This window comes from Molothrus aeneus, chromosome 2, assembly GCF_037042795.1.
Source record: "Molothrus aeneus isolate 106 chromosome 2, BPBGC_Maene_1.0, whole genome shotgun sequence".
Lineage (NCBI taxonomy): Eukaryota > Metazoa > Chordata > Aves > Passeriformes > Icteridae > Molothrus > Molothrus aeneus.
The window spans coordinates 21,825,920-21,848,815 of record NC_089647.1 but is presented as its reverse complement, the minus strand read 5'-3'; the positions used below and the strand labels follow the sequence as shown (position 1 = coordinate 21,848,815).

General features: G+C 37.7%; 1 protein-coding gene across 1 annotated transcript; it reads left to right on the top strand.

Annotated features, from left to right (window-relative positions):
• The first annotated feature begins 87 nt into the window (after window positions 1–87).
• ATG3 (autophagy related 3) lies at window positions 88–22,181 on the top strand. Its single transcript, XM_066569034.1, has 12 exons — window positions 88–250; window positions 2,938–2,979; window positions 6,182–6,231; window positions 7,362–7,432; window positions 9,161–9,268; window positions 10,815–10,864; window positions 12,860–12,941; window positions 13,456–13,490; window positions 14,233–14,388; window positions 15,015–15,142; window positions 20,589–20,657; window positions 21,902–22,181. Exons 1-12 carry the CDS (start codon window positions 179–181, stop codon window positions 21,981–21,983), a joined length of 945 nt encoding a protein of 314 aa, XP_066425131.1. The 5' UTR covers window positions 88–178; the 3' UTR covers window positions 21,984–22,181.
• Window positions 22,182–22,896: the final 715 nt, after the last annotated feature.

Below are 22,896 nucleotides of genomic sequence, written 5' to 3'. Positions count from 1 at the left end.
CGCCCCGCCCCGCCTTCCCGCCCTGCGCGCGCACCGTGCGTCGTCACGCGCGTGCGACGGGGGGCGGGGGGAACGTAAGGGGCGGGTCACGTGGGCGGCGGTCGCGGGAGCGCCGTGCCGAGGGCCGGGGGGCGGTTGCTGTTCGTCTGTCCGCCCGTCCGGCCGACCGACCGCTGCAATGCAGAACGTTATCAACACGGTGAAGGGGAAGGCCCTGGAGGTGGCCGAGTACCTCACGCCCGTGCTCAAGGTGCCGTCCTGCGCGGGAGCCGGGATGGGGAGGAGGGACACCCATGGCCGCCCCCGCCTGCGGGCGCACTTCCCTGCATGAGCCTCGGGAGGCGGCTTTCGGTGCCCTTGTCGGCCGGGCCCGAGGAGCTGCGTTGCTGCGGGTCTGGAAGGGCGCGGTGCTGGGCGTGCCGGCACAGCCATCGTCCCTCATCCCGTGCTGGGATGGGGGGAACCCCGGCTGGCGCTCACATCCCGCAGGGGGGGAGCATCTATCTGGGAGGGGCGGGCCTCTCGAAGAACAAATGTTGCTGCTCCTGCTTCTCAAGGAATGACTTAAATATGTTGCCGTTTTCTGTAAAAGTCGCGAAAGTTTTACGTGGTTGTGTGTCCAGGAATTGAAACCCTAGCGTACAGACAAGGCTTGAGCCTGGTTTCAGGAATTGCGTTGCAATGCTTATTTTCGGTGAAGGGCAACTTTTTCAGCTGACATAAAAAACCCAAACTAAAACAATAAAATTAGCCACACTTTTGTTGTATGAGCAGGTTTTACATAGCCAGCTTATTCCTGTGTCAGATATACAGTATTAATATACAAGCCTCTGTCCACCAAAGTAGCTGAGAATAGCAGCAATGAGCCATTGGGTCATTATAAAAGTAGGCAGCGCATCTGTTATAGGTCCTGTCACTGCATATTTAGGTAGAAACAAATTATGGTTTTCTGCAGTTGTGAGACTACATCCCATTCTCTGACTCTTATTTGCAAACAATTTTTTATATAAACCCCAAATCTGTATACAAGTGCTTAACTTGGCAGCAGTTTTTTTCTTTAATGATTTTGATGCTTCTGCATGCTTTTGAAAAAAACACTTGTTTATGACAACAGTCTCTCTGCCTGTGGCTTTGTGGTTTGACCTTTTATGTGCTTTGCACCCTGCAGCTTACTTCTCTGGGTAGATAGCAGGGACAGTCAATTATTAATTGAACATGTCCCTCTGTGGTGTTTGGGATACTCTTGTCTGGTCCTAGAGTTGCCCACTAATGTGAAATGTATGGGTTGCAGTGAAGTTGTGCCATGGGAAGATGAAGTGAGTTGTTCAGTAGTACAGTTGTTGCACAGCTGGTGTAATAGTGGATGAATTCTTGTGTCCAGATGGATTACTGGGAAGAGGCAGGAGTAGAAACTTCCAGAAATTGAAGGTGTTTATATCATGTGTATAAGTTCCCTTTACAAGGGGCAAATAAATACTCCAACTTGGTAATTTTTGAAAGAAACTAGACCTGTGTCTTTCACAATTGAAGAATTTACTTACACAGAAAAATGAGCTATTTACCCTCAGGGAACAGAGGATGGATATTTTACATGTTTTCTTTCTGTAATTCCAGAGACACGAGTTTGTGCGTGTTCCCTACTGCTTATGGTTCATTTTGAGGGGAACCAGTAAGTTGTCTCCATTATGGTGTTGCTCAATGTGTTATTGAGGATTCTGAGTTTTATAGCACTTGAAATCACTTTGACTTCAGTCACCTAGCATATACTAATGTTTGTAGAGCTGCTGTTTTCCTTATCTTTGTCTTGTTCTTAAGCATTTCTTCCTTAGAATTGAAGCAGAAAGGCAGTAATCAGTACATATGAAACAGGTGTGCTCCTTTCATTTTCTGTAGCACAGGTGATAGCATACACTGGGAAAAGGAATGCGAATAACCAAGTTTAGCTGGGGCTGCTTTTGTTCAATGTTTTCTGGCTGGTTGAATATGGTGAAGTTGTGGCTGGGAGCAAGACATGTTCAGTTGATGCTTTTAGTCTAGATAGGAGGAAAAAAAAATAGGCTCTTTAGGGCAAGAAGTCAGCTGTGCCATAGTTGAAATTGCATTCTCTGTCAAAAGCCGGTTTTGAATAGCTCTAATGCTGGGGAACAGTAGGATACCGTGGTACTTGAGGTTTTTCTGAAGAAACAAACTACCTGAAGTCAAAACATAATACACTGCATCTAAATTTGAATATGACACAAGATGTGTTATCCTTAAGCTTCATAAATGTTGCCTTTAATGCTAAAGTACTTAATTTCTCTTATGCAGAATAAGTCTGGTGTCTGCTCACCATCTATTCTTTCATCAACAGAACTCCCCACAACGATATGCAAAAACTGAAGCTGTTTCCATGGGGTGCACGATGAAAGCACAGAAAAGCGCATTAAAAGAGAGTATATTAGTAAATCTTTGTATTTAACTTTTTCTACCCTGGAGAAAAGTTGGCTTGGTCTTTCATTCATGACTTTACTTAACTTCAAAGCCTCATATTGATGCATTGCAATGCTATTCAATGCCTAGAACTCTGGAGTCCTTGATAGTCCGAATCACCAACTCCAGCTGATTTTCTGTTTCTTACTGGCAAATGTACTACTGAGTGCCAGTCATCTTTTCTTCCTTGTTGTTATAATTGGCAGTAGCAAAAACAATTATTTTGTATAGGTGATATTTTTTCATAATACCTCATATTTTGCAATAAGTAATTCCTTATATTCTAATATAAGTTTCCTGTCAGTTGTGGCAGAGGTTGCCTCCAGGCTGATTCTTGGATCACTGGACAGAACTAATTGCAAAGAACTAATTGCAAAATGAGAGTAGGGAAGGTGTTTGTCTTTCCAGTAAAGTGGATTATATTGATTTGTCAGTAGTTCTCAAAATTTCTAAACTTTTCTCTTGCAGGAGTCCAAGTTCAAAGAAACTGGAGTAATTACACCTGAAGAAGTAAGTACATAGAAACTTAAATTTATTTTGAAAGTAACAATGCATTTTTTTAATGCAAAACGACCATGTTAAACAGATCATGTCTTTGCCAATTATTGCTTCTTGAAACAATTTCCATAAAGTGAAATTTCTAAGTAGCCTTTTTTACTCTACAGATTGAAGTAGACCAACATAATTTCTCCTGAGATGGCATTAGGCGTCTAAATGTGAGATGCTTCTTTCCTCTATTATACTGTGAAAAGATTGTAAAGAAGCTGGGTCAACAGCTCCATTTGTCATGGGAGTTCAGGACTGAAGTGGGAATATATTGGTTTTTAAAATCTTTCTTCTGAGGAACTTGAAGGGGAGCTTTTATCTTTGGAACAGTCTTTGTTTACCTCTGTTTTTGTTCCTTCCACGGCTCTATGAAGATCATTTCATATATTTCTCCACACCGTGTATCCAATGATTATTATTTTTTCCTCTTCTTCTCTATAGGCTGTTTTAGGCAGATTGTATTTTGAATTGCTGCCAAGCAGTTGTATTTTTTAAGAACTCTAATGCAAAGAGCGGCAAACAGGATTTTTTCCTGGAACAGTAAGAGCACTGTGTTGAGCTATTTTAATTTCTCCCTTATGCTTTTTCTCATATTGAAGTGCTATTGATCTGCAAATACTTCATCTTTACAGAGTTCTAATGAAACAGTGTCAAGACTGTTAGGTAGAATGAAAGAAAAATGAAACAAAAAAAAAAATTGTAAAGATGAGGTGGAAAAAAGTGGAACGAATGATGACTGATGCAGGTAGATAATGTGGACAGAAGTATTTTTCCTAATATTGGTGCCTGTATTTTTCTGCTGTGTTGCCCTGCAAGCAAACACCAATTCTCTCCCTCTGACACAGAAGTACCACACAGAAAAACAGGCTTAGCAACATGGTGTTTTGTTCTGATAACTGTATGTGTGTGTGTCTATAAATATTCATATATTTTAAACAATAATACATAGTCTTTATTGTATATAAGCTAGAATAACAGAGAAAGACTGGACAAATGTTCTACCAATACTTAATCCCTTTGTGGTTTATGGGAGAAGAATGTGCAGTAGTATTTTAAGAAAAGGCACCTTCTATAGAACATAGCAAGAACCACACTGTATTACATTAAACAGTTTTCAGGCTTTAAACACCACTAGGAATGTGAACAGTCCATGTTCTCTGTGTCAAGTTAGATGCTGCTGGGATGAATAAATTGGATCCTTCAAAATAGTAGTCAAGGGAACCAGTTATATAGGAACATTAAATTTTTTGGTAAATTTAGATGAAGCTGGAGCATGGACCTGCTGATTGTCCTGTTGACAGTCTTTATATAGGAATGGTTGCTAAAGAAGAATGACACTAGGATGTTGTCTTTGAATGAGTTTGGATTTCTTGGGTAATTTAAGCTGTATTTTAGTCTGAGACACTAACTGGTGTATAGATATTTTGTGGGGTTCCTGTGGCTTGCCTTTGAGGATGAATAAATTAAGGCTAAAGATGACTCATTAATCAAACTCAACACCTACTCCCTTTTTTCACTTATCTGTGCACTTGATTTATTTTCAAAAAATTCTTGCCTGTCATGAGTTCTTACTGGTTAATACCTCCAAAGGATGACATCTGTTTTAATTATGTGTGTGAATACATACATAATTGTTAAAATTATGGGAAATTGTTAAAATCATTCTCTTCAGGACTTGAAATAAGATGTCCTAAAATTGATCTCCTTCCACTTTCCAGTACTGATTTAGATATGAGGTAGCATCAGCACTTGAGAAACAGAAAGTGAAACCAACGAGACAATTTTTCTGCCTAAGGTGAAAAAAATGTCAATGAAATTTCGAATGCTGTTTTAGGGCTATGTATCTGTTAGACGCACAAACTACACTGGTTTTTCATCTTTAGTAATATATTTCAACATTGCTGTCACAAACAGAGTTCCAATTCCTTGAACAGAGAATTTTAAATAATTCTGGAGTTTCATTTATGTTTACTATGTAAGAGATAATGAGTTTTAAAATTTCCGTGGGTATTGGGAGAGTTTGCTGGGTTTTTTTTAAAGGATTCAGTTTTGCTAGAGGTTTCTGTTGAAAATAGGTGAAAGGGAAGCACTTTTGCAGAGATTAAGCCTGTTAATCCGTGTGCAGTGTGCACTGTGGTGTTTTCTGCTGTGCTGATCCGCCTCCCTTTGGAGGAGGCAGTGAGGAAATGGCTGTGACCTGCTGCAAGCCTGTTACATCACACTGCAGCAGCTCCTGGGCAGCTGGGGAGGGTGGTTGTATAAACTGGCACTTCAAGACAAGAGAGCACCTGTAGCAATAGCTGTGCACCTCATATTCCAAAGGGACTGCTGCAAAGCCCGCAAAAATCACTTGAGTGCAGGCTTGCCTTCCTCAATTTATGTTTACAAAGACAAGCCCAGAGGGTTAGGCTTTGCTGCATGAATTTTGAGTTTGTACACAAGTCTAGCATGACATTGCTGGCAAGTTCAACATGACAGTATCGCTTTGAAATAGTAATGCAATTTTATAAAAGGCTCCATCTTTGATACTAAGAACAAGCAGAGGCAATATTTTTAAGAACTATTTATTCAGAACAAAGTTACTGATTAAGATTTTTAGTGTAGTAAATGGTAATCCATTTTTAGTTTACATCAACGAACAGCTATTACAGTGATGGTCATTATATAAAATCTGTGCTATTTATTTCTTAGTTGCAGTTCTCTCACTGATTCAGTGGATTGATGGTCTCACTTTTCTTACTGCAAAATTGTTTTGAACAAGGAAAGAGAATTAAACTTTTTTTTACATTAAGCTCTTTTTTATCTTTGCAAAAGTTTGAATAGTGGCAAATAAAAATAATTTCTTTATTACAAAGTAAACAGTCTTACTAGGTGCAGATACTATTTTGGTTCTTACTAGACTGGCAGGTAGTATCGCAGCTTTTGAAACACTGAATTTGCTATGGTGCTTACTAAGCATTTCAGGCGAAGTTGATTTAATGTTTGCTTTTTCATGGTTAGCTGAGATACGGGTTTAAAATAAAGAATCAATCTGATTGAAACATTTGTTAATTACACAGTTATTTGGTCAAAGGAATGCAGAACTGAAATACTAACGCTGAGAAAAAAAATTGAGATTGTTTCCTTTGGCCATATGTAACAGTAATTTTTTTTCCTGCCTTAACAGTTTGTTGCAGCTGGAGACCACTTAGTTCACCACTGTCCTACTTGGCAATGGTAAGGAAAATGCAAAGAATTGTAGAAAGCTAGCATTCCTGCCTGTGCTTTGGTGTGTTTCCATTGGATTTAGTCATACAGTTGTCAGAGCAGTAAGTGTACTTTTCCAGTAAAACTTTTATGATGGCTCTATAGAGCTTACTAAGTGCTGTATAGCAGTAGTTGAGATGAGGATTTGCTTGGGCATTATTTGTTTGTTTTTCTAAGGTTTTAGGGGAAATAATCTTTTATATACTGTGAATGTTTTTAGTGCTTAGCTGCAGTAGCAGCATGTCTCCCCAGGTTTGTCTTGGTGATTGAAAAAGCAAAGGCCCTGTGCAACTGGAATTGCCAGGCAATATGTGTAAATGGTGTATTTTGACAAGCATTTGCTAATAAATGTATTCAAGTTAGCCCACAGCAGTTCACTTTGTGCAGTGTTTGCCCTTAGAAATGCTTTCTGTTAGTGCGCAGTAAGGATGCAGATAAGGTGCTTCCTTATGTTTTACTGGTGTCCTGCATTATGAAACTGTTCCTAAATGAGCATTGTTTGTGCAGTTGGTGTCATCAGGGTCTTGGCTCTGTACTGAGCCTTGAATTGCTGAAGGAAAAATTACCCCTTTGCCACCTCCTTCAGAGAAAATATGATGTTGAGTCTGGCAGCAGTTTGGAATGGGCTATTTAGAATATTACTCTTATTTCAAACCAAAAACCACTAAAGGTGAAGGCAAATGCTTGAGTAATGTGAAATTAAGAGTACTTAAGCACTAGTGACTATGGACAGATTTTGTATTTATAGAGGTCTATTTCTTGCTTTTCTGAAGCTGCTTTCTTCAGACGTTTGCTACTTTGTTGATGCTGGTACTAGAAAATTGTATATAGAATAGATTATTCTGTCAACCCATCTTTCCTTGGCCATCTCAAGGTGAAAGTTTTTGAGGCATAAAATGGTTTTGATCTCAGAACAGTTAGGGGTGGCCAAGCTTTCTAACTCCATACCTAATGTATGTAGGGAAGAGTAAAGTCATAGCAAACCAATTCTGAGAATAGGTCAGGAGGATTTTATAAAATGTTCCTGAAACAATGTGAAAATAGAAGAGTTCTTTTGTTTGCAGTTATCAAATTCTCAAATGGTGCACTTCATTTTACAGGGCTTCAGGAGAAGAACTAAAAGTCAAAGCTTATCTGCCAACAGACAAACAGTTTCTGGTAACTAAAAATGGTAAGCCTGAAATTTAAATATAAGTGTTCTTAGAATTGACAATATGGTTGACTGTGCTGTCAACTCTACCAATTGTATTGATAGGGGAAGCCAATACCTCACACTTCGGATGCTCTGGCTTTGCAATATTGAAGAAGTTTTTCCTGCACTCCTTAATGCTTTTTCTTAGACCACTTTATAGTAGAGCTTTATATGAGACATAAAGCTTGCCTTGAGGAAGTATAAATGAACTTTGAACGTTTTTAACCTCTTTGTCTGTTTTTGCTTCAACTCATGTTCAGTGTCTAAAGCGAAGATATGTTTATTTTCCTCATTCCTTTGAAAACTCAGGCTATTAAAGTGTTCTCAAAATGTTTTTCATAGTGACACTGATACTTCTAATTCAAGTATGTAGTTAATGTCAATGCCCATGTCAATTAGAATCATATAAATACAATCTTGAATTAATTTTTTTTGGCTTCACAGTTGTTTTTATATAGTACATGTGGTGACAACTCTTTAATGGATAAGAAGGATAACATTTTGGCACAACTATGGGGAAATCTTTTGGATTTTGTATGAAAATGTGTCAAAGCTATTTGATGAAGCATTAGCACTAAGAAAGCTTGAGGAAATGTTTGCCTGCAGAGGATTGTATTATATACTTCGATTTTCCTTGCTGGCTTTTGGAGTCTTGCAGTGCACTATCATGTGAAAATTACTACATTCTCATGGACATTCTCCTGACAAGGACCTCATGGTTTGATAGCCAGCTGATCTGCTTTGTTTCTTTTCCTGCCACTAGTGAGGTTCCTTGTTGCTCTGATCCTCTTGATCACATTCCAAAATAATGTGCTTCCTGCTGCTGGTGTCACATTGGCCTCCCACCTGAGTAAAAGTTGTGGGCTGTAGTTGAGACTGGGAACCATCCTACAAGACCTCATTTTAGAAGTCTTTGGATGACTTCACTTTGACTTTCACACCTCTTTTTATCCCTTTCTGAAAGGTTAAAGAGCAGTTTTCAAATGCTGCACTTCATGTAGCAGATCTATTTTTCTCCATGTTAATAGAAAAGGAAGGAGGATTTTCTACATAGTGCTTGTTTACACTGTTGGAAAATGCCTGCTTTGCCTTGATCAGATATTCAGTCTTTCTTTGACTATTTTCTGAAAACGTTATCTAAATCTCTATTGAAATGGCTCTGTAATGGATGTGACAGAAGTTATTCTTAATATCACATGAATTCTGACTTTCTAAACTTCTAGATGCTAAATTATAATTAGACATACCTAATGTATTGCTTAAGTAGCTGCTGCAAACTTTTAGCACAATTCTAAAGCCTAAAAGAGTTTGGAAAACTCATGAAAATCCAGGCAAAGTTGTCCGTAGTTGTTTACCAGTATGAAGAAAACTTACAGGTTCTTTCTAGTTGTTAGCAAATGAGAAATTAATTCTATTCTAATCCTTAAGAGATTGGATGAAACTGCTCTAATACTTAACAGAAAAATGAACTTCTAAGGCTACAGCAATCATTGCATTTTACATTAAGTAAAATATGTGGTACAGCATATCAAAATATTTTTGGAAGTTCATACTTTTGCATTTGAAATACAGCCTTAGGATTCCTTAAATGGGGATATATGAAAGATTGGCACATTTTAGAAGGCCTTGTAGGACAATATCATGCTCTGGTCTGGTTTTGTATAACAATGACTGACTGCCTTCTTTTTGTTTTGTCATCTTTTGTAGTGCCGTGCTATAAAAGGTGTAAGCAGATGGAGTATTCAGACGAGCAGGAAGCAATTATAGAAGAAGATGATGGTGATGGGGGATGGGTAGACACTTTTCACAATGCAGGTATTCAAGGTCTTGCTGCAGGCTTTGCATTTGGCAATCTGATTTTCAGTTTCCACTCTTAGAAAGTAAAATCTTTTTTAAATACATGTCTGTGTACCAGTATGTAGTCTGGAGGAAATAAAGTTACATGATCAGCTACCCACCTGATTGGTACACGATGTTTAACTGTGTGACTGTATATGCTTGAAACAGGCTTCTTTTCAGAGATGACGGCACTAAAGTTCTAGGAAATTATTTTAAAATATGGGCTGTGTAGTGACTCATTCCTTAGTAAGGAAATCCTGTGAAGATGATGTTAGTTTAAATTTGTGGATGCTGTACTAAAAGGAAACACGTTAAGTTCAGAGATGAGAGTGGGAGGTGATCCTATTTTACAATAAGCCCTTAAATGAGCTTACGTTTATAAAGAAGTCTAAAAAATACTGTTTATATGAATCTATCTCATTGGCTTTTCTAGTACAGTGTCTTAAAAATACTTCTTTTTTTTCTAATTGGCAATTACATTAGTTTTAATCTGTTTCATGATGTTCTATCATGTGTTAATAAAATTCTGTCCTTCAATGATGTTTTCTCCACCATTTTCAAAAGTACTCCTCTAAGTTTTTTGGTGTAATTTTTTTTGCTGTAATGTGGAGAAATAGTTTGCCAGGGTGGGGGAGAAATAGGGTTGGAGATTATGCCTTTTTTTTCTGTAGACATACATTTTTCATCATTGGCAATTCTTAAAGGTATCATAGTTCATAATTAAATGCCCCCACACCAAAGAAATAATTTGAAATAGCTTAGTCATGTCCTTGAATTAAGTGTGCAGTATCCATTCCTGCTGTGAATAGACTCCTTGCCAGGTTTTTCCTTTTAGAGTTGACTGGTTTGGGCACCATGCAGTACAGCACAGCTGTAACACCCTGGCTAAACCTTGCCAGGTCTCTAAATGCTGTCAAATGAGATAAAATCTCTTTCCGCAGCTGAAGAGTTAATCAGATAAACGTACTCTGTCAAAGCAGAATCTTGGCGTGTATCCCAAAAGGTACTGTGTGAGAACTGCAGTAAGACTAGAAGGCTAACGGGGAGGATCTCAAGATTGGACACTTCTATGATTTGGGATGGTTTTATACCCTCACTTCTCCTCAGCTAAAAGCATTGAGTGCTGTTCTACATTTTACTTTGTCATTGCTTTCAGGAAGCTCAGAAATACTCATAAGTGCCTGCCTTTTTAATGAAGCTGAGTTTCATTGTTGTGATGTGAGTGCCTCTCCTGAATTCACTTTTATGCAAAAATACCTTAAAATAGAAGTCCAAATTCACAGAGTTCAATCACAGATTTTTTTAAGACACAGCACATCTGTGCTGGGGCGCTCTGTGTTACTGGCATAGTTTGCTTAGGGATGTCCAGTACCGAATGAACAGCCTCTCACGTATCAAGGTTGTTGAGATGTGACTTGGAATGATGACACACTGCATTTGAAATCCTTGCAAACTCTTTCTATGCTGTTCTCTAACCAAGAATGAAGCTTTTTTTAACGCAAGCTTCCTGTTCAATTTACAGGTATAGTGGGTGCAACAGAGGCAGTTAAGGAGATTACACTAGACAGTAAGGTACTTGTTTCTAAATTTTTCTGATGCTTTATTACAGACTTGAAGGTAATAGTTTTACCAGTGTCAATCTAGTACTCCAGTACTCCCTGTGAAAGATTAAATTATATTTCGTCATGAATTGTTTTGCAGATGTACATTGACCCTCAGAGCCTGTGATATTAGTCTAAGCGTGTGCATCTCCTTATTGCTGTGTTTATTGAAGCATTTGTGTTTTTTGAAATGTCTTTAGCCAGTGTGCTCCCATGCCAGGCTTCTACAAACTGAAAATGAAATTCTCTTTACACTGATGTCACACGTTTGTGTTCCAAGACATTAGTGTTTGGAAATCCAATGTAAAGAAATTTTTATGTGGAAAAGTAATGTGGGAATGTACAGTATTTCTTTGTGATCTTCAACTATAGCAAGCAGACTTTTAGCACATTGGTCCAGTTTGACAGGTTTATGTCCTTCAGTTTAGAAGAACTTTACTTGTTTAAATGTATACATGTTATGAAGTCCTTAGTTTCTGCATGTTTCCAAAAAGTCACTTCAGCAGGAAACAAACCTGAAATTTAAGTCCTCAGGAAGTACTTGAAATGCAAATGTATTGGCTGTCATGTTTAAGAAACATGAAGAAAGTCACAGAGACACAAAATGCTTTTAAAGATGAACTTGTATGAGGAGTTCTCTCTGTCTGCTGTGAGCATCCAAGAAGCTTTGGATTCTAAAAATTAGGGGGAAAAAATGAGCAGCCCTATGCTACTGCATGATTAGAAGCAGCTCAAAATGCTATCGATTTGATGAACAGTGAAGTGCAGGTATTCCAAATGACTTTGCTGAATATAGTAAAAATACTGCTTTTTTTACAAGCCAGTAACATGAGGGTGGAAGAAATACTCAAGGCATAACTAAAGTTGATCACTTTTTCTGCAAAACACAATACTTGCAGAATGTTACTTTGATTTATAACTCCTGTTGTGTGTTTTGCATTGGATTTTATTTCTGTTGTGTGTAGAAAAACTTGCGTGCTTGCAGGGCCAATCCAGGAGGACAGCTCTTTCCTGCTGATGTTCTGTTTGACAATGCACTTTGTTACTTAGTTTCTTATTGGTTTTGGTGGTTTGGATTTTTTAAATGAAAAATCAGCCACCTCATGCTCAGAATTAGAGGAGCCTCTAACTGTAGTAGTTATTAGGAGTATTCTCCTAAAATCTTTGTGAAATCTCTGTAAACTAAGACCTTTACTTTCTGAATTTCTGTAAATTAAGACCTTTACTTTCTGAATTTCTTTGGAGTTGTCTGTCCATTGGATTCTATGCTATGCAAGGCCCAAAAGTTACCTGTGGGCTTGTGCTGTATTTGTTTCTGTTAGACTGTAATTCTTGCATTGCAAAATTATATCAAAACGTGATACCTTTTGTGACTCTTGTGTTTTAAAACAATTATGGACAGGGCTCACAGTCTGGGACACTGGGTGACACTTTTAGTCATATAATAGAGTTTATGTAGTCCCACAAAGAGGAGGGGCTTGGACTCGATCATCCTTATGGGTCCCTTCCTTGAGATATTTTATGAAATGTCTTTCATAAGTTCAATGTCTTTTTTTAAGTTCTAACCCACAGCTGCACAGTTGGCTGTGGGTTAGAACTTAAAAAAATCTTAACCTACATGTTTAGTCTTAGCTGTTTAGTTACTGCCTTTCATTTGAGATAGGTGGATCTCTTGATTGTTTAACACCATGGTCACTTTTCTTTGTTTAGGAATTAAATAATTCCAGATTGCAAAGTCAAAGGAAAACTTTTAAATGGATTTTTGATGTCATACTAGGACTTTGAAACAAGAATGAGTTATTAAGCAAATATTTGAGTTCAGTGTAGTCCTCTTTAATATTTCAGGAATTATGTTTCTGGCTCACTGAATGTGTTGATTGGACTTAACACCTTCAATTTTTGGGGGCTGTTAGGCTATGTAGATGCAACAGTCATTAAAGCAGTATTTTCAATTTAACTTCTAAAGGATAATATAAAAATACCAGAGTGCTCAGCATCTTGTGAAGATGATGATGAGGAAGATGAAGGAGAAGCTGCAGATATGGAAGGTATTTCCTTAACTTGGGTGGGACATATTTTATATCAGGTCTTTAAATAAAGCAGTACACTCTAAAACACCACTCATTCTTTGCAAGGAATTCATGCTGAAAAATTTCAGTAGGCCTGTGCTCTTTACCATCCTTTGTATGGTTTTATTGAAGCATGTTTACTCTAACTTGTGCGCCAAAAACCTGACTGGATGTTAGTCACTGGAAAATTGTGTAGTAGAACAGATCTAAGAAAGTATAAATTAGGGATTTAGCACAGCTTCCTTCCAGCTTCGTACCTACACTTAAACTCAATCTGCCTATATAAAATCACTGAAATATAGCTCCACCTACTTACTGTAGTCTTGGTCAAATTTGTGTCTAAAAAGGGATAGTCTGGTTTGGGGATTGGGAAGGTTACCTGAATAAATCTTCTTTAGATACGTGTAGATTTTTTTAAAGTAGTTGTTTATGAATGACAAATATAATGACTGGCTACAAGCTGAACACAGAATTTTATGGGTCTTCTTTTCAGAGTATGAAGAAAGTGGGCTATTGGAGACAGATGATGTGAGTGAACAGTTCTCTATTTTACCTGTTACAATATAAGCACAAGCAAAATAAAAATAATGATAAATGGCTGAAATAACAAGATTATGAGTAGTAGGGTTACTGAGCTTGGATTCCTATGAATTTGTCTCTTGCCAATCTGCTGTACTAACTTGAACCCTTGGGTCCTCAAAGATTTTTCCCACGAAAATTTTCCTTGGTTTTGCTAATCCTTTTTGCTCTACTTGTACACACAGCGCTGTATTCATGAGAAGTTAAAAAATGCAGTGGTGGTTCTTTGGGCTTACACAGGGAGGATGAGTGGCTTGTAGGTTCACTAGATTACACCAATCCATCAGACTTTTAGAGAGAAAACAGAAGGCCTCATTATTTGTGGTACTATGCTAAGGTCTTCATGAACCTGCACAAACTGAGACCTCTGCCTTCTGAATTTCATAGGAATTGTCTATTGTTTGTGAAAGAAGGTAGGGAGTGTAACAGCATAGCTGCCTACTTCCTTACGAAATCAGACCTTTTTTGAAAAGTAAAAAAAAAATATCCCCAAAAATAAAACAAAAATACTTTTTGGGGGAGAAACTGATGCTCCTAATTTAGAAATAAAAACAAACCATAAGTTGGGGTTTTTTTGTGCCCACTTAAGAACATTATTAAAAATTTTACAGTTTTACATAACTACTTAGGATGGGAAAGGAGGGAACTCAAGCAAGATTATTCTAATCTTGTTATTTTTACCTTGAACCAGGCAACGCTTGACACACGACAGATTGTAGAAGCTAACAAAACTAAAGTTGATGTTGGAGGGGAAGATGCTATTCTACAGACTAGAACCTATGACCTCTACATCACTTATGACAAATACTACCAAACTCCAAGGCTCTGGTTATTTGGATATGATGAGGTATATCTATTTTGGGTTTTTCTCCTACTCTGTGAAATTAGGCTCACTGTATCAAATAGACTATTTTGTTGCTTATTCACAATAGAAATGTAAAGGAAAAAATGGTGAGAAAACCATTAAGCAATATAGGCTTGTAGGCAGGACTTTTATTGTACTTGGAATAAGTTGGAACGAGTCACTGAAAACTGCACATGATAACTGAACACATTTTGAAGGAAGCCACTGGTGTTTTTGTTAGCACTGTAGAACTGGTAATTACCCCAGTAAACTCAGTCAAGCAAACAGGTAGGTCTTTTCATCTCCTTCAGAAAGAAAGGAATATATAAATAGTTATTCCCTTTAATCACTACGTTTCTTGAGTTAAAGTTGGGTAGGGCCACTGCTCAAATACCCAGATGGGAACCTAGTTGGTTTTTAAATACGTTGACTACACCACTCAAAGGAAAATCTGTGCAGTACTATTTTTATACCATATGGATTTTAACACAGTTCTTTCACTGTACCTTCAGAACATTTATATTTTAGATGCCTGTAATTTTTGGGGCATCATCTGTTACTGATGTTAGAAAGGAGCAAGATTCTTTGTTAGTAACACTTTTGTTCTCGTGTTCCTTGTTCCTCTCTAGCAGCGGCAGCCTTTAACAGTAGAGCATATGTATGAAGATATTAGTCAAGATCACGTCAAAAAAACAGTGACCATTGAAAACCATCCTCATCTTCCTCCACCTCCCATGTGTTCAGTTCATCCATGCAGGTAAGTCTTTGTTTCTGGTCTGATACAGCCTGCAGATACAAGGCACTTCACTGCTCTTGTTAAGGGTTTTTTCAGGTCTTCTGGACATATGTCTACAATTGGCTGCTGTAGTAGTCTGTTAGCTTCTGAGGCAGTATGAAAGGAAGTGACCAGCAGTTATCTGAGTTCATTCCAGTGCTGACTGCAGTGTGTTCTGCAGTTAGCACTGTCTTCTCTAATCAACTTGCTTTTTTAACTCATCTTCCCTTTGTACTCCAGGAGGAGGCAGACTACCAGAATTCCATGAAATAAAGTCTTATCTTTTTGTCTATGTTTTGGGGAGAATAGAAGTACAGTGTATACTTTTGACAGATTAAAAGGCTATTTGAACATTAAATAGCAGTTTCTTATTTTATGCTAACTACCTCCTGCTCCCCCTTAAATTTTGCACTGATTAATAGAGAGACTGTGATTGTCACACCGAAGTATTTGTTGAACACAACTGCAAAACACAGTTGGTTTTTTTGGGTATTTAGTGTTCCATTTTCCATGTTTCTCACCCAAGACATAGGGAGCCTGTAGTTTGAGTCTTTGAAAGGTGCATCTTGTCTTAGATGTCAGCCCTAACATCCTTTTAGGTGTCTTAGTGATACAGAGCCAGTATCTGAAACAGTGTAATTCTTCTTGATAGTATGAAGTTCCTGGAGGTACAAATCTGGGGTTTTACCTTTAAGAAAATCCCTGTGTGATTGCATATGTTTAAAAGAAAAAATTTAGAGTTCAGATTGCCAGTTTAAGTTTAATTTCCTTTGACTTAAACACTTGGGCTATCCATGTCACTAGATGAGTGTCAAATGATCAACTTGTTGACCAGCTTGTGGTCATTTCCACAGACTCAAAGCATTCTTTGAACTCGGAGCTTCTGGCTTAGCATTTATTTGTTCATCAGTCTTTAGAGAAGAGAGCAAGGGAACTTTGCAACAAGTATTTTATGGCTAATTTTGGTCTTAAGAGGATCTATATTCATGTGCTTTGTAAATCTGTGTGCCATGTTTCTTGCAGTTCACAGTTCTTTAGCCACTGCTTTTCAAAAGTGTTTGCTTTTGCCAAGCAGTCTACATACATATGGACAATACATATGGATAGTATTGAGCAGAGAAGCCGTTATACTGGGAAGTATTTTTTTCCCCTCTAGTGGTCTAGTTGAAAATTTTGGAGTAGTAAAATTTATTCTTGGTCTTTAAATCATCAGGTTTAAGTCTGCATTAACATGAAAATGTCAGTCTGGGTGCTCAAGAGTAACACAAGAAGCAGAACTGGAAGAACTGCAAAGCAAATGATAAAAAATAGAACATAAAATAACACAAGGCCTCTGTCAATCTGTGGGACCCCCACATGTTGAATACTGGAGTACAGCTCTGGTCATCTGTTCTGTAGTCTGTGAGGTGAAAGAAGACTAAAACTGGGAAAGATATGGAGATTTGTGTGGGATAACTAAAGTTATAAAGGACTTTACCATAAGAAAGGATTGAATAATCTCTGTCCCTGAATATTTGAAAAAAGCTGAGCAGGGAGTTATGATATTGGTGACCTTCACTATGAATGACACAGGAGGTGAAGTAATAGAATTTAAGTTTTCTTCCAATAGTAAAACTGGTGGCATTGAATGCTACTCTGCTGGCATTTTCAAAGCCAGAAAGGATTCATTTCTGCACACACCACCTAACTAAACTAAGTACTTATTTAAAGCAACAGTATGTTAATTAAATAAAAATTTGTCAAAGTTTAAAGTGTAATTACTAGAAGGGTTCAGAATAAGAAAGTCCCTGGGTAATTTCCAGTAGTATGCTAGAAATGCAGTTCTAGTAGTGCTTTGGACATAGCATTTATGAGTTGCTTGTTCCAGCCTCTTTATTGAGCATGTACTATAAAATAGGAAGGAGAACCAGGTAGATCTTTGGTTTGAATCCACTAAGGTGTTCTTATGATTTGTACCTTGTATGAACAAACCAGTCTTAATCTCAACCTGTTAGTGACTTTTACTGTCTTACTGTTTGCTGTCCAAAGGATTTTGGACAAAAAATGGATGTATCTTTTTTGTGCAACTAGTGTTTTTGATGGAGTGTCAAGTGGGAGGAATGTAGGAGGTCTTAACAGACTGACTGGGAAGATGATTAATGGGAGAAAAGGAAGAAAAAATCCTGAAGCCAAAATTTAATTTACTTTGTATTTGCTGGAAGCCTTGCTAGTAAATTGGTTGGGAAGAAGCTCCTGTTGATATGTATTTGGAGGGCACTCTAAGAACAAACAAAGATGCAGAGCTATTTCAGCATGATAGCCCTCACTGACTAGGTAGACCTGTGGGGTTTATATTGGGCTGTGGCTGCAATTTTATCTGCTTAATTTTAGTTACTACTCTGCAGAGGTGTTAGCAGTGCATTGCTAATCTCTGCATTTGGGTTGAGTCTTTTCACAGGTGAGAGCCCTGGGGTCATGTTTTTACTTCCTCTGAAGCCAGTGAAGTGCCAGTTCCTTTGTTATGTAATCTACACTTATGCTTGAAGGAATGGTTTACATCATGAGACTTGTTTTAGCTTTAAGCATGAAAGAGATGATTGATAGTGAGGTGAAACAGGTCTGTTGCGAGTCTTAAAAATGGAGGAATCTGTAGCCCTTCTCAAAGAGTGATGTCATGGATCTGCAACTGCTTAACACTGGAAAGAGCTTAAAAGGTACTGTTGAGGCTGTGAAGAAAGAGGCTAACAACATATCTAAAATGGAGGTTTTAAGAATGTTTTCTTACTTTCCAAGTAAGCCATTCTATTTTTTTCAAATTGGTAACGCTAACAGCTAAGAAGGTCCGGGCTTCTGGATAAAAACCAATAGCCAAACTGTTGCTTTGTTTTTAATTCAGCTAGGAGCTATGAGTGTTTAGTTATATCTGCTGCTGTTGCTTCCTATCATGTTATAGAAATTGTGTAATGTAGGATATTTGTATGATTCCAAACATTTTTATTGCAATGTGCATATCCTCGTGTCAGGTGTCAGAGAAAGAAGTGGCAGTAGGATGCCACTGTCACCTGCTTGGGATAACTTCTATTTTGAGTAGTTAGTGAAAATTGTTCATCTTACAGCTTTTCTGTAAGTTGTAGTTCTTGTCAGCATTTTTATGATACTGGGAGGAACATAGTCAACTTCCTCGTTTATTGCTGTAAACTGCTTTAATCACAATTCTCAGCTTTTTCTTTGTGCGCTATGAAGGGACTATCAAACAGGTTAACTACTAAACACATTTACAATTAAATCGTAATTTCTTGCACTGATTCCAAGGACTTATTTGTCTTCGTTTCAGAATAGTGATAGGCTTCTGAAATCTTTTTGCTTCTAATGTGCTCTAAATATCTGCAGGGAAAGATTTCTAGATAGCAGGATATTTTAGCTTACATTTCTTAAAGTTATTTATTTCCTTTGTGTAGTGTATTTATATATTTTATGCTTATTCCTCCAAGTTTTCTTACAGAAGGAGCTGAAAACATGAAACAAACTTTATGAAGTTTATAAAGCACCTGCAGAGCTTTTCATGAGTAACTGTATGACAGCGAGAATGACCATTACTCTGTGGCCATTATAGAATTTGAGGTACCAGAATAGTTCTTAGAAAACAAAAAAGAACAAATGTCATTAAGATGTATGAAGTTGAGTCAGAATGCTGTTAAGGACTTCTAATGGCTGCATGGTGACCTGTATTCTGTGCCAGTAAAAAAAACAGTCCATAGTTATGCATAAGGTCAAAACTTAAGTTTTGGCAGTGGCTAGCTTCCTGCAGAGAAGCAGCTGGTCTTGGCACCTGAAACGGCATGTGTTCCGCAGGGCATTGTGGGGATCCAGAATTGGAATCAGCTGTGAGCGTTAGTTGACTTGCAAAGACCAACAGTAAATGACAAATGCTGACCTTTAATATTTCCCCAGACTTGCGTGTTCCTGTTTACAGTGTGTCTTGGTAACTTTGCAACAGCTTCCTTCCTTGTTTGCAGCCACTGGCAGCATGATAACTTTGGAGGTAATTACTAAATGCTAGTTCCTGGTCAGCTATTTAGATTGACATACTGTTATCAAGACATGGTCAGAAAGTTATGCAAACTCAGCTTCCCACTCATCCTTCTTTTCAGTTGGCACTTGGGTTGTTTTGGGATGGGTATTTTAAACTACTGCTGCTCACTTACCTGAAGTGCTGTGTAGATGGACGCCCACAGCCATGTATTATGTCACTGGTGAAGATTACCTGCAGAATCCTCTATTTAAAACAAGGTTGGAGTATACATAAAAGTAAGATTAATTATACAGCCTGGGAGTTTGTGTTAAAGGTACATAAATAAAACATAATTAACATACAGTAGTTCTCCCCTCTGATTTGATATGTTCTTCATCCCTTAGTTTATGGGATACAAGAACTGCTTTGAAAACAAGAACATTACTTCCAAATTGTAACTGATCATTAAAAGTTTTGAAGTCTTTATCATTAAGGATATTCCAAACTATAGCAGACAAGTTTTAGCACTCAACATTGAGTGATCTGTTCTAGTTGACTGCTCGTTGATCAAGGAGGGCTTTAGACTAGATGATGACCAGTCTCTTCCAGCCCTGGCTATTCTGTAATTTTGTGTTGCATTCCAGGATCAGCTTTTTGCACAAATACCGTGTGGTTGATAGCAGGTCTGGGATGTCACTGATGAGAATATAAAAACTCAGTGAGCTGAGAAGTGTTTATCCTTCCCTGTAGTGCTTTACAATAATAGAATTACAAGAAGAAACTAGCTTAGAAACTGTTGATTTGCTATAGAACCCAAGTTACCACCAGAGAAAGTTTCCATACCCTAAACCATTCCTAGAGCAATAGTTCTGAATTAATGCAGGGTTGATTTAATCTTCCTTTCCTAGGAAACTATTAATTGTTTTAGTGTTTTAAATCTCTTCAAACTTTACAAGTTTGAGTGCAGCAGAGGCAGCTAAAAATGATACAGCAGTTTCGAGACATCATCTTCAGGGGCATCTGGGAACTTCTTGTGGCTGGCTGCTGGTCAGTATTACCTTCTAGGGACTTACCTGGGGACTTTATTGGCATTTAGCATTTAAAAGTTATACTGGTGTCAAGTGGTATGCATTCACTCTAGTGGCACTCTACCTTAGAGCATACATTTGACATAGGGCAATGAGTCTACATTGTAGCATACATCATTTTTGGCTTTCTGTTGGAATGTAAGGAGCTGTTAAATAATGTTACATGCATCATTTAATGTTAATTTTCAGTTACTGTTGCTATTTTACTTTCTCAGTAAACTGAAAATTTCATCTTGCTGCTTCTGAACCTAATGGTCCAAAATTATTTAATTTGCACAAAACCTATTCATCCTGATGAAGAGGGAGTTGCCTCTTCCTTAAAATGTTTTGTTTCTGATTTGTTTTTCAGGCATGCAGAAGTCATGAAGAAAATAATCGAGACTGTTGCAGAAGGTGGGGGAGAACTTGGAGTTCACATGTATCCTTTTTCATTATTACACAGATACTTGGACCCTTCTTCCAGTGTAAGGTCTGTTACTTCAAGGGTCATAAGCTGAAGCACAGTTATGTGTGAAAGCAGTGAATAGCAGCTTGGGGTAACACTTGCTGGAGTTCTGGCATCAGCTCCTTTGTGCAAACAGACTCCATTAAGTTTTTGGGGGAACATGAGGTGGTATATGGCAGGAGCAATGAGGAGGGCAGGTAGGTTTGAAGGGACAGGATTGAGCCCTTGTTTGTAAGGGTGTGAAGGAGGTAGCTGTGAGCATCCAATGGAAGATGCCAGTGTAGGAGGGTGAGACTGGAGGTTCACAGACTCCATCCAGTGTGTAATCACTGCTTAGCAGAGCAGCTTTTGTATTAGATTTTGATCTGAAATTAATTTCTGAAAGGTGTAGAGGTCCCACTATTCTCTATTCTGCATGTGAGCAATATCTTGGTAAAACAACATTGCTGACAAAAAGCAATGGAAATCACTTAAACCACTCTGAACATCAATATCAAATGCCTCACAATTAAAATTTTCTTTCAGGAAGCTGAGTGATCTTAGTTATGCTTTGTAGTAATCAATAGTATACTTTCTGACTTGAGCAACCTCCATGATAAAAGCAAGTATGTCCTTTCAAAATAGTGTTCTTTGCTGCTGTAGGGCAAATAAGCAGGAATTACTGTGCAGCTAAAGGTCTTGAATCAGTAAAATTCTCATTTACTGTATGAGTTGAGACTTGCTCAATTTGTGCAACAAGCAACTGGAACTGAACTGGAAAATAACTTGTCTGTCATGGTTGTTCAAGTCTCCTAGTCCTCAGTAGTTGCAGGTAGCTTTTTTTTTCTTGTTTTTCTTTTTTTTTTAAATCACTTAACAAATTGGGGCATTTTTAGTATTTCTTTACTCATTTTCATACATCTTCTGTTTGTGAAGAAATGGTCTGTGAGACTGTTATGTCAAAACAGTTGGATTTACTTACATCCAGTACCAATGTAACTTAATAGTCAATTGAAAGTAGTGATTTCTATTAAATTTTTAGTTTCCTATCTGCCTCTTTCCCACATGGACAGAGACTTAGATTGTAATTATTCAACATACTTCAGACTGCAAATTCAGGCCCAGCATGCATTTGAAAGTGACAGATACCAGGGAACTCTTCTTTGCAAAGAATGTGACTTCTACTTTGTTTTGCTGGATTTCTAGCTGTTGTACATTTTCCTTAATAAGAAACTCAGGTACCTTCTTATTTTCTTGAAATTTGTACAGGCGGTCATTCCAACGATAGAATATGACTACACAAGGCACTTTACGATGTAACTAAAATATGAGATGTGTTCCTCTAATTATCAAATCTTTTTTTAAATAACCCATCCATGTCACTTATACAACATTATACACAATTTCTGTAACTAATCTTTTATCAACCTGATGCATTAAAATAAAATGTTCCATTACCAGCCTTTTTAATAAAAATCTCTGTGTGTAATATAAATAAATCACTTTCATTCCAGTACAGATGCTGCACTAAGAGGTGGGATTTTTTTCTCCATAATTCTTTAATTTCCTTCCATGAGATTATTTTCATGGATGTTAGAAACTGAAATCTACTTTTGTAGTAGAACCTAATAGTTATGGTTTTGTTGCTGATTCCTAAAAATGTACTTTTTTTTCCCATTTAAATTCACTTGGGAGCTTTGTGGAGGGATTTTTTCCAGCTATAAATGGTTATATTTCCTCTAGCTGGAGGAGTATTTTAAAAGATGAAAAAAATAAGTGATTGTCTTGTTAAGAAAGTCTGACTACAGCTTTAACAAGTAACTGTAACTAACCAGTGTTTGAAAGGTGATTTATACTTGAGCAAGACTAGAGATGGAATATTTGAGGAGGCAGAGGAAGGATATTCATTATGTGATCTGTTTCTCTTGTAATAAAGAACAGTCTTATTGACAAAAATACAGCTTGAGGGTAAATGAAAAGATTGCTATGTCAGAGCAAGGTTCAATCTTGATTATTTGTCTGCCTCAGCTACACTAATTGCCAGTCTAACAGCGTGGTTTCCTCCTTGGGATGAACATGCATGGAGTTGTTTGTGGATTCAGATATTGCAGAAGCATCCAGGCTTTAGCAGCCACTTTCTGCCCTGTAAAATGTAAGGTTTATATTAATGAAACTTGGAGGAAAGGACCATCATGTCGCTGTATATATATTTGTGCATATATTTATAGTAATT